Source organism: Nycticebus coucang, chromosome 8, assembly GCF_027406575.1.
Source record: "Nycticebus coucang isolate mNycCou1 chromosome 8, mNycCou1.pri, whole genome shotgun sequence".
NCBI classification, from domain to species: domain Eukaryota; kingdom Metazoa; phylum Chordata; class Mammalia; order Primates; family Lorisidae; genus Nycticebus; species Nycticebus coucang.
In genome coordinates, this window is record NC_069787.1 from 95,997,308 (window position 1) to 96,009,715 (window position 12,408).

Sequence of the window (12,408 nt, forward strand, 5' to 3'; positions counted from 1 at the left end):
GCTAAGAACACAGTAAGCAGAGCAAGCAGACAGCCCTCAGAATGGGAGAAGATATTTGCAGGGTATAACTCTGACAAAGGTTTAATAACCAGAATCCACAGAGAACTCAAACGCATCAGCAAGAAAAAAACAAGGGATCCCATCGCAGGCTGGGCAAGGGATTTGAAGAGAAACTTCTCTGAAGAAGACAGGCACACGGCCTTCAGACATATGAAAAAATGCTCATCATCTTTAATCATCAGAGAAATGCAAATCAAAACTACTTTGAGATATCATCTAACTCCAATGAGACTAGCCTATATCACAAAATCTCAAGACCAGAGATGTTGGCGTGGATGCGGAGAAAAGGGAACACTTCTGCACTGCTGGTGGGAATGCAAATTAATACATTCCTTTTGGAAAGATATATGGAGAACACTCAGAGATCTAAAAATAGATCTGCCATTCAATCCTGTAATTCCTCTGCTGGGCATATACCCAGAAGACCAAAAATCACAACATAACAAAGATATTTGTACCAGAATGTTTATTGCAGCCCAATTCATAATAGCTAAGTCATGGAAAAAGCCCAAGTGCCCATCGATCCACGAATGGATTAATAAATTGTGGTATATGTATACCATGGAATACTATGCAGCCTTAAAGAAAGATGGAGACTTTACCTCTTTCATGTTTACATGGATGGAGCTGGAACATATTCTTCTTAGTAAAGTATCCCAAGAATGGAAGAAAAAATACCCAATGTACACAGCCCTACTATGAAACTAATTTGGGACTCCCACATGAAAGCTATAACCCAGCTACAACTTAACAATAGGGGGAAGTGGGAAAGGGGGGGGTTGGGTAGAGGGAGGGGAATCGGTGGGATCACACCTGTGGTGCATATTACAGGGGTATTTGCGAAACTTGGTAAATGTAGAATGTAAATGTTTTGGCACAGTAACTGAGATAACGCCGGAAAGGCTATGTTAACCACTGTGATAAAAATGTGTCAAATGGTTTATGAAGTGAGTGTATGATGCCCCATAATCATATCATTGTATACAGTTATGATTTAATAAAAAAATTAAAAAAAAAAAAAAAAAAAAAGAAAACAAATGTAAGTGAGGAAGCAATCCCGTGGTTCTGTTGAGGTTGAGTGTGGGAGGAGCTGTCCAGGCATATGGTACAAAAAGTATAAATACATACCTGAGGTGGGAACCTGCTTAGTGAGTTGAACGAGTTGGAGGTAGACTGCTATGACTGCAGTAGAGGGGTATGGGTTGGGGAGAGCCAAAGAGAGTAGTGGGAGTTGAGATAGCAGAGGCTGTAGTCAGGACTTTGATTTTACTTTGAGATGGGAAGCTGCTGTAAAGTTTTGAACAGAGGAGTAACTGAGGCTCAAAGAGTTATGCTTTTAGAATTTGAAGACAGTATCCAAACTTCTCTAGTAATTCTTACATTGTAAAATTTTACTGGCAGACATTCGGGTAAAGTGTGAAAAGTTACGTTTCTTACAACAGTCCTGTGAGTAACATGTCTCTAGCTTAGAAGTTAGATAGTTGCTGCATAGGCAGCTCATTTCTTTTATTACTGAATAATATTCCATGATATAGATGGAATACCTATTTAAGGACAGGCATCTTGGTTGCTTCTAGGTTTGGCAGAAGTTACAAATAAATCTGCTGTAAGCATCCATTTGTTGTTTTTGTGTGGGTGTATGTTTTCACCTCATTTGGTTAAGCATCAAGGAGTGGATTGCTGGGTCATATGATATGATATGTATGTTTGGTTTTGTATGAAACCACCACACTTTCTTCCAAAGTGGCTATACCATTTTGTATTCTCATTAACAATGAATGAGAGTTCCTGTTATTCCACATCCTCACCTGCTTTTAGTGATATTAGTGGTCTGGATTTTGACCATTCTAATAGTATCTCATAGTTCTAATTTGGTATCTCACAGTTCTAATTTGCAATTCTCTAAATCACATAATGATGTTGAGCATTTTTTTGTTAATTGCCATTCTGCAGATATTTTCTTAGATGAGGTGTCTGTAAAGGTTTTTTTGCCCATTTTAAAAAATTGGGCTATTTATTATCTTATTGTTGAGTTGTAAAGAGTTCTTTATATATCCTTATCAGATATGTCTTTTGTAAATATTTCTTCTGGTCTGTGGCTTTTCTTTTCATTCTCTGGACAGTGTATTTCACAGAGCAGAAGTTTTAAATTTTAATGAAGTCCAACTTATCTATTATTTCTTTCATGGATTATGCCTTTGGTGTTGTATTTAAAAAGTCACTACTGTTCACAAGGTCACCATGATTTTCTCCTGTGTTACCTCAGGAGTTTTACAGTATTGTATTTTACGTTTAGCTCTATGATTCATTTTGAGTTAATTTTATTTCTTTTTTCTTTTTCTTTCTTTCTTTTTTGAGACAGTCTCAGTCAAATACCTGGGCTCAAGTGATCCTCCTGCCTTAGCCGCACAAGTAGCTGCAGATGTGTGCTGTACCTGGCTATATTTTATGTTTTTGTAGAGTTGGGCTCAAGCTATTGCTGAGGCAGTTCTTGAACTCCTGATCTTCAACAGACTTCCCACCTTGGCCTCATAAAGTGCTATTTGCCTACTCTGTTGCCAGTATGACACTGTCTTGATTACTATTGTTTTATAGTGTTTTCATTGGTTTTATTGGAGAGTTTATTTGGAGAGGCTTATTCTGCCATACTTGCTGATGTCATTTTCTATTATGTCTCTTAAGATACTCTAAAGTGTCACATTGATAAGGTTACGACAGTTTTAAAAAATAAATGAAGAAATTGAAATTCAGGGTGTAAGATGACTTATTTAAATTTATCATTTTCAGCTGATATACTGAACAGAAGCACAGCTCTCTCTTATTGTTTGTTATATTTTCAGATGAGAAAAAGTTGATTCTTCATAGCTTTGTTGTGAGATTTAAAGGTTAATATTAGGTTAGTGTGAAAGAAATTTCAGTTTTGGACCATGAATTTAATTAATTAATTAATTTTTTGAGGCAGAGTCTCACTTTGTCGCCCTCGGTAGTGTCGTGGCATTACAGCTCACAGCAACCTCAAACTCCTGGGCTCAAGCAGTTCTCTTGCCTCAGCCTCCTGAGTAGCTGGGACTATAGGCGCCCATCACAATGCCCGGCTAGTTTTTTAGAGATGTGGTCATGCTCAGACTGGTCTCCAAACTGAGCTCAAGCAATCCACCCACCCCGAGAGCTAGGATTACAGGCATGAGCCACAGCCCCCACCTGGACCATGAATTTTAAATCATTATAACAAGGCTCAAACACACCTTTGTTAATCAAAATAGGAACTGTTATATTTAGCACATTGTTGCCAATGAGAAACAAATATATTTCTTCCTGTAGTGGTGCTTAGGTATTTGATGAACTCTAGGAAAGCATTTTCTGCATCCTGCTGGTTGTGGAAGAGTTTTTCTTGCAAAAGTTGTTGAGATGCTTGAAGTAGTAGTTAGTTGGTGAGAGGTTAGGGGAATATGGCAGATGAGGTAAAGCTTTGTAGCCAAGTTCATTCAACTTTTGAAGCATGGTTGTGCAAGTTGTGATCCAGCGATGCTGAGAAGAATCAGGCCCTTTCTGTTGACCAGTGCTGACTGCAGGTGTTGCAGTTTTCAGTACATACATCTCATTGATTTGCTGAACATACTTGTCACATGTGATGGTTTCTCTGGGATTCAGAAAGCTATAGTGGATCAGCAGACCCCCAACAGTGACCATGACCTTTTTCTGTGCAAGTTTGGTTTTGGAAAGTGCTTTGAAGGTTCCTGTTGGTCCAACCACTGAGCTGGTTGTTATGGGTTATTATATGAAATATACTTTTTATCACACATCACAGTCTGATCAAGAAATGGTTTGTTGGTGCATAGAATAAGAGAAGACAATATTTTGAAACAATAATTTCTCTGATTTTCAGTCAGCTCATGAGGTACCCACTTAGTGAGTTTTTTCACCTTTCCAATTTGCTTCAAATGCTGAATGACTATAAAAGGGTCGAAGTTGAGTTCTTTGGCAATTTCTTCTGTAGTTGCCAGAGAATCAGCTTCAATGATTGCTCTCAGTCATTGTCAACTTCTAATAGGTGGCCACTGTGCTTCTTGTCTTCAAGGCTCTTATCTCCTTTGCAAAACTTCTTGAACCACCACTGCACTGCATGTTAATAGTTCTTGGGTCAAATGCATTGTTGATTTTGTGAGTTGTCTCCTCTGCTTTACAACCCATTGTAAACTTTAAGAAAATCACTCGAATTTGCTTTCTGTCTAACATCATTTCAATAGTCCAAAATAAATATAAAATAAACAGCAAGTAATAAGTCATTAGCAAAAACACATAAAGCAAGAAATGTGAATTAAAATTATGTATAACATAACCACATTTATTTAAGAATGTATTCCACTATTCTACTATCAAATGGCAAATTTCAACAACGCAAAAACTACAGTTACTTTTGCACCAATCTGATACATGGAACGAGCTCTCAATAATAAGCTCTTAATTATACTCTGGTTTCTCTTCAGATCGCATGAATCTTTCGCCTTTTACTAAAGATTTCCATGAAGAGAAACAATTCTGAGTCTTTACCCAATTTTTTGAGGTCTGTGTTTACAAGACTACTTAAAAAGAAAAAAAAAAAAAGGCTTGGTGCCTGTACAATGGTTATGACACCAGCCACATGCACCAAGGTTGGCGGGTTCAAGCCCAGCCCTGGCCAGCTAAACAACAATGACAACTGCAACAAGAAAATAGCTGGGTGTTGTGGCAGGCACCTGTAGTCCCAGCTACTTGGGAGGCTGAGGCAAAAGAATTGCTTAAGCCCAAGAGTTTGAGGTTGCTGTGATCTGTGATGCGACAGCACTCTACTGTCTCAAAAAAAAAAAAAAAATAGCTCTTTAGGGTGGCGCCTGTAGCTCAAAGGAGTAGGGCACCAGCCCCAGCCAAAAACCGCAAAAAAAAAAAAAAAAAGGCTCTTAATTAAAATTAGCTGTCATCAACAATCTCTTCTTTCTTCATCTTCCTCTTCGAATTACAACTCTTGGCTTCCGTTCCTGCCCATTGGGAAACTATATAGCAAAGCTCTGAAAATAATAGATTGGAATTGAGAAAAGTAAAATTCAGTAAAATTTCCTTTCTCTGAATATTGTGTAATTAAAACATTTGATAGTATTGCTATGTGTGAATGCCAAAAGAAAATAAATCAGAAGAAAGATCAACTAGCAGGGTTGTTGACTTTAGCAGTTGGATGGCAAAGAAACCAGAGTAGTGTAGTATGCTGCATGGGAAATTGATTGAGGCTAAGAAATAGAAAGTCTGGGCTGTATTCCCTCTCACAAAAAAAGCAATATAACTTTAGCATTTCTCCGCCCCAACACCTTTTCTGGTAATTTTTGTCCTGTTGAATTACAAGACTTCTGATGTCTTTCCTAATTTTATTATTTGTCTTACTCAGTTGCAAGGGCTTATGCCTTGAAATGAAAATTAGGAATGTGGTATTCATCAATTCATCATGAATTTGGATTAAATTGCTATGACAACTCTAGATCTCAGAATGCTACAGTTGGTGTTTTAAAGAAAGATTTGTATTCATATGTTTTTTCTAAAAATACTATTATATCTAATAGAAAATGACAAAAATATGATTTTAATATGCTTTTATGATTTGTTTTAGGTTGGTACAGAGGAGTTTCAACAAAGAAGCCAAATGTGAAGGTAATGAAAAGTTCATTATTACTTTTTCTAATGTAGGAAGAACGTGCCTTGTATGTTTGATATAATAGCAACTCTTACTGGTTCATTTTTTAGGGTAGCCACAATAATTCAGTGCTTTACAGAATTGCATCAGCCTCTTCTCTGTCTAGAAGTATTAAATGGTTTTTTAAGAAGAATAAAAATTGCAAATATTGTTATAGCTGCAAAGCTTATCTTTTATTACTTTATATGTTTGACAAAAGTAAATTTACTTATTTATAGGCCTAGTCCTATGGAACCACATGATTAATTAGATGAATTTATTTCTAAAATATGAAATGGAAGAGTTTTCCAATAATTTCCTATTAGGCATTTCTCTGTTGATAATAATATTCTTTTTCAAATATGAATTTCAGCAAGAGTTATTAGTACAGAATACTAATTTTATATACTAGATTTATGTGCTTAGTCTATTATAATTAATTTGATTAAATTATGTATATTATATATGTGTCTATGTATATTTATGCATATATATACATATATATATAGCGAGAGAGAAAGAGAGAGTATATATTGTATATGTATACTGTATATTGTTTTGAGACAGGTCTTACGTTGCAACCCAAGAACCAAGCTTTAATGAGGTGGACTGGGGTCTGCGTGCACATGGAACTTGTCTCACCACCTGGGTTCTGGTAAACGAAGGAAGAGAAAGCACTGAGAAATTTATATACGCATACAGTGTTCTGGCTCATGAGAGATGACACCGTATCAGCCCCTCATGAGGCTAACAGATGCCATCTTTAGCCCAGTATCCAAGACTATTTATTAGAAAATTAGGGGCATGTATACACAAGGCAAAAAGTGAAAAGGTAACAGTGTTATGTTTCAGTTAAATAGGCAGTTTTTGTTCAAGGAAGAAAGATATCAGGTTGAAGGACAGAGGAGTACTAAGCTACAGATCTAAGAATACTATGGAGAGAATTTAATGAAGGAAAGTTAATAGTCTACTGGTCAAGGTGCCTGCAGCTTTCAGGGTATCTGTGGGGGTACTTATCAATTACTTTCTAGTTTTATTTATATTCTTGTCTCTAAGCTGTTTGTCTCTAACTAGACATTTCCCATACTATTTTCTTATCTATTCTGCTGGACATTCCAACCCCGCTTTGCCACTATAGGTATGAGTTGCAGCAGGGGTCCTGAAACTCAGGGCCATAACTAGCTCAAGATTTCAGGGGAATGCCAACCTACTCTAGCTTTCACTCATAGTCTTACTCTGTCACTCAGGCTAGAGTGCAGTGGCATCATCATAGCTCACTTTAGTCTCTAACTCCAAGGTTCAAACAGTCTTCCCTTCAGTTTCCTGAGTAACTAGGGCTGCTAGCATATACCATCATGCTTGGATAATGTTTCTAATTTTTTGTAGAGTTGGGGTCTCAGGTTGGTCTTGAGCTCCTGGCTTCAAGAAATCCTCTCACCTAGGCCTCCCAAAGTGCTGGGACTACAGGAGTGAGTCGTTATGCCCAGCCCCCCAAGTATATTTTAATTAGCAGTTATAGTACAGTTAGGAATATTTTTTTCCAGTAATGCATTTTTAAAAAATTCTGCTTACTTTTTTTTTTTTTTTTTTTAGAAACAGAGTCTTACTTTGTCGCCCTTGATAGAGTACCGTGGCATTGCAATCTCCAACTCTTCGGCTTAGGCGATTCTCTTGCCTCAGCCTCCCAAGTAGCTGGGACTACAGGCACCTGCCACAATGCCCGGCTATTTTTTGTTGCAGTTTGGCCGGGGCTGAGTTCAAACCTGCCACCCTTGGTATATAGGGCTGGCGCCCTATCCACTGAGTCACAGGTGCTGCCCTCTGCTTACTTTTTTGTATAATTAATACTATCAGTTTTTCTTATATGTTTCTGTAGCTTAATATTTGATGTATTATGTATTTTCTTATATAGAAAAATATCAATGTTATCCTTTTATTAAACAAGAAAGGTTGGGTGTGGTGGTTCACACCTGTAATCCTAGCACTGAGGGAAGCTGAAGTCAGAAGATTTCTTGAGCTCAGGAGTTTGAGATCAGCCCAAGCAACAGAAGCATGATGGTATAAGCCTGTAATTCATCTATTTGGGAGGCTAAGGCAGGAGAATTGCTTGAATCTAGGGATTTGAGGTTACAATGAACTATGGTGATGCAACTGTACTCTATCCTGAGCCATAGAGCAAGACTCTGCCTCAAAAAAAAAAAAAAATTTTTTTTTTCCCTCAGTTCTCATCACCAGTTTTGCCAATAGGCTCATTCAATTCAATTAGTTTTTAAGGTAATGAATATAAGGAAACACTATTTTCAAATTTAATGCCTTCTAGGCAGGGTTTCCCATTCTTGGCACTGTTGACATTTTGGGCCAGATAATTCTTTATTGTGGGAGACTGTTCTGTGCAGTGTCAGATTTTAAGCCTTTGTCCACTAGATGCCAGGAACTCCCTCTCTTCTAGTGTGGTGGCAAAAAAGGACTCTAGACCATGCCAAAAGTGTCATAGGGGCAGAAATGCCTCTTGTTGAGAACTACTGCTCATAGGTAATTTTTCCCTTCTATTTCTAATTTTCAGGAACATATGAGAATGCTTCTACGAGACCAGCTTTTATTTGTATATTATTTTTTAAATTTTTATTTAAAATTGTTAGAAAGTTAGAACTTGAAAAGTAGTAAATCTTATAAATGAATAGAAAGTTGTAATTTGTGCTACTATATCCTATTTATTTATTTTTAGTAATATTTATGAAATTTGCCACCTCCTTACCTTGGTTCCAAAACTAGTATTTTGAGGAACAGTGTGGAGACTGTGACTGTTGAAATTATTATTTATGGCTTGGCGCCCATGGCACAGTGGTTACAGTGCCAAGGCTGGCAGGTTCAAAACCTCCCCAGGCCAGCTGAGACAACAATGACAACTGCAACAAAAAATAGCTGGGTGTTGTGGTGGGCACCTATAGTCCTGGCTACTTGGGAGGCTGAGGCAAGAGAATCTCTTAAGCCCAAGAGTTTGAGATTGCTGTGAGCTGTGATGCTACAGCACTCTATAGAGGATGACATAGTGAGACCCTGTCTCACAAAAAAAGAAAGAAAAATTATTATTTATAAGTATTAAATTGATGTACACTGTGTAGTTTGAAAACTTGTTTAGTGAGACATGAATTATAGTGTCCTTAAAATAGTAAACATGATTATTTTGATTATCTTTTGCTGTAGAACAGAAGGACCCCAAAATGTAGTGGGTTAAACTAATAATCATTTTATCTCTCATGATTCTGTGGCTTGACTGGGTGAGCTTGAAAGTTGTTTATTATGATACCTGTGACATCTGGGGGCTCAACTGGCAGTAATGTCCAAGAATGTTTATTCACATGCCTGGCATCTTGGCAGGGATTGCTGGAAGGTTGTCTTCACCTGGACTACCGAGATAACTAAGCTTCTGTGAGTAGTCTCTGGGTGTCCTCTTTCTCCATGTGGCTTCTCCAACAGGGTAATTAGAATTTTATTATAGAATTAGTTCTAAATTCTTTTCCCTATAACAAAGGTATTTGGACTCTGTGGGAGAGGCCATTTTGTGATTGTTATTAGTAATAGTTTGAAAAATTAATCAAAAACATATAAGCAAGAAAAGAACAAGTGATCCCATCGCAAGCTGGGCAAGGGACTTGAAGAGAAACTTCTCTGAAAAATACACTACTGGGACCTGATCTAACTAAAAAGCTTCTGCACAGCCAAGAACACAGTAAGTAAAGCAAGCAGACAGCCCTCAGAATGGGAGAAGATATTTGCAGGTTATGTCTCCGACAAAGTTTCATAACCAGAATCCACAGAGAACTCAAATGTATAAGCAAGAAAAGAACCAGTGATCCCATTGCAGGCTGGGCAAAGAACTTGAAGAGAAACTTCTCTGAGGAAGAACGGCACACAGCCTACAGACATATGAAAAAATGCTCATCATCCTTAATTATCAGAGAAATGCAAATCAAAACTACTTTGAGGTATCATCTAACTCCAGCAAGATTAGCCCATATCACAAAATCCCAAGACCAGAGATGTTGGCGTGGATGTGGAGAAAAGGGAACACTTTTGCACTGCTGGTGGGAATGCAAATTAATACATTCCTTTTGGAAAGATGTTTGGAGAACACTTAGAGATCTAAAACTAGATCTGCCATTCAATCCTATAATTGCTCTACTAGGCATATACCCAGAAGATCAAAAATCACATTATAACAAAGATATTTGTCCCAGAATGTTTATTGCAGCCCAATTCATAATTGCTAAGTCATGTAAAAAGCCCAAGTGCCCATCGATCCATGCATGGATTAATAAATTGTGGTATATGTACAGCATGGAATATTATGCAGCCTTAAAGAAAGATGGAGACTTTACCTCTTTCATGTTTACATGGATGGAGCTGGAACATATTCTTCTTAGTAAAATATCTCAAGAATGCAAGAAAAAGTATCTTAATATACTCAGCCCTACTATGAAACTAATTTATGGCTTTCACATGAAAGCTATAACCCAGTTATAACCTAAGAATAGGGGGAAGGGAGAAAGGAAGGGGGGGGTGGAGGGAGGGTGATTGGTGGGATTACACCTGCGGTGCATCTTACAAGGGTATATGTGAAACTTAGTAAATGTAGAATGTAAATGTCTTAACACAATAACCAAGAAAATGCCAAGAAGGCTATTTTAACCCGTGTGATGAAAATGTGTCAAATGGTCTATAAAACCAGTGTATGGTGCCCCATGATCTCATTAATGTACTCAGCTATGATTTAATAATAAAAAAAAACAAGAAAAAAAGAAAAGAAAAAATTAATCAAAATGAGGAAACAAAATCATGCTTTTCTAAATAGTGTTAGAATTCTTTTTGCCTTGTCATATTTCTTTAATTTCTTCACTTGGGCTTATGAAATTGTGTATTTTGTTAATATGAGCTCCATTCTAGAATCTTAGATTTTTGTATTGTTCATAACGATGTGTACCTTTATACCTCTTAATAGCTTGTATTTGTATTTATAAACTTAAATTAACATTAAATATTTTTACTATTAAGTTTTAATAACTGAATTTCATTCTATGACAGTGATTTTATGGAACCAGTTATTTAGTGTTTGTAAAGGATAACCATTTAGTGATAACGACATACTTAAAATGATAGAAAAATAAATGCAGATGGAGGTGGAGCATGATGGTGGATGGGATAGATTAGAGGTCCTCAAACTTTTTAAACAGGGGGTCAGTTCACTGTCCCTCAGACGATTGGAGGGCCCGACTATAGTTTAAAAAAAACAAACTATGAACAAATTCCTATGCACACTGCACATACTTATTTTGAAGTAAAAAAACAAAAACAAAATGGGAACAAATACAATCACACCGCCTCATGTGGCCCACAAAATTCTAGGCTTGGAGTTTTTGTGTTTAAGAAAATCGAACACTTGGGCGGCGCCTGTGGCTCAGTTGGTAGGGCGCCGGCCCCATATACCGAGGGTGACGGGTTCAAACCCAGTCCCTGCCAAACTGCAACCAAAAAATAGCTGGGCGTTGTGGCGGGCGCCTGTAGTCCCAGCTACTTGGGAGGCTGAGGCAAGAGAATGGCTGAAGCCCAGGAGTTGGAGGTTGCTGTGAGCTGTGTGAGGCCAGGGCACTCTACCGAGGGCCATAAAGTGAGACTCTGTCTCTACAAAAAAAAAAAATGAAAATCGAACACAGGGACCCACTCCTATCTGGCTTGCAAGGTTTTTGCTAAGAAGTATGGTGTTAGCCTAAGGAGTTTTCAGTTGTTGCTTACATCAGTTGTTGCTTACATCTAGCTACTTGTAGAATTTTCTATTTCATTTTGACTTTAGCCATGTTTATTACTATGTGTCTTGGAGATGTCCTATTTGTTGTGAATCTTCCCTGTGTTTGATGACCATCTTGTATCTGGATATCTGGCTCTCTGGTGATAGTGGGGAAGTTTTCTTCAATAATTCCCTTAAACAGATTTTTCTGTGCTTTTGACTCTTCTTTCTCAGGAATACCTATAATGTATATATCAGATTGATTCTTAAAATGACTGGGTTAGCTTGAGAACCTTGTTTTCAAGGTCTGAGATTCTTTCCTCTCCTTCATTTAATCTGTTGCTGAAACTCTCCACTGTATTTTGAAATTTCCTAAATGATCCATTCATTTCTTTAAGTTCTCTTACATCCTTCCTTATGTTGTCTAGTTTTTAGTGACTTTTTAATTAATTTCCTAAATTTTTTGATTTCCTTTTGTTGTTGTTCAACTTGTTCAATTCCATTCATCTTATTTGTCATCCATAAACTGTACAAAAACAAATTATGGAACCAAAACATTTTTACACCTGTAATTTTCTAAGATTTAAAAATGTTTGTAATTCTGTTATTTTGACAGTTATTTGCAGTTAGATTCACTACTGTAGCTCCATTTTGATGCCTTTGGGTTGCAGTCTGTTTTGATTTTTCATGTTGCCAGTTTTTTTTTCTGGCTTCTTCTCATTTGAAACCTCTTTTCTGAACTAAGAATAGGTTTTCAGGGCACCTGTTTCTTGCTGGAAACTCTCCTGCTTGATGAGAAGAAGGGAATGGCACTAGGTGGAACTTTTTTGCCCCTTATTCTGGAATATTGATGCAGCAGATGAGGGGC

The 12,408-nt window shown here is 37.3% G+C and overlaps 1 protein-coding gene and 1 non-coding gene across 8 annotated transcripts in view; both read left to right on the forward strand.

Moving 5' to 3' along the window:
• The window catches only part of DOCK3 (dedicator of cytokinesis 3), an 899,254-nt gene that overhangs the window by 166,420 nt on the left and 720,426 nt on the right, over nt 1-12,408 (forward strand). For all 7 annotated transcript variants that reach the window (XM_053600715.1, XM_053600720.1, XM_053600716.1 and 4 more), the window contains one exon: nt 5,696-5,736. In XM_053600715.1, the coding sequence (XP_053456690.1) occupies nt 5,696-5,736 (41 nt within the window). The remainder of the gene's footprint in view (nt 1-5,695; nt 5,737-12,408) is intronic.
• LOC128592801 (U5 spliceosomal RNA) lies at nt 4,528-4,642 on the forward strand. Its single transcript, XR_008382015.1, has one exon. It is a non-coding gene; the product is annotated as a U5 spliceosomal RNA (small nuclear RNA).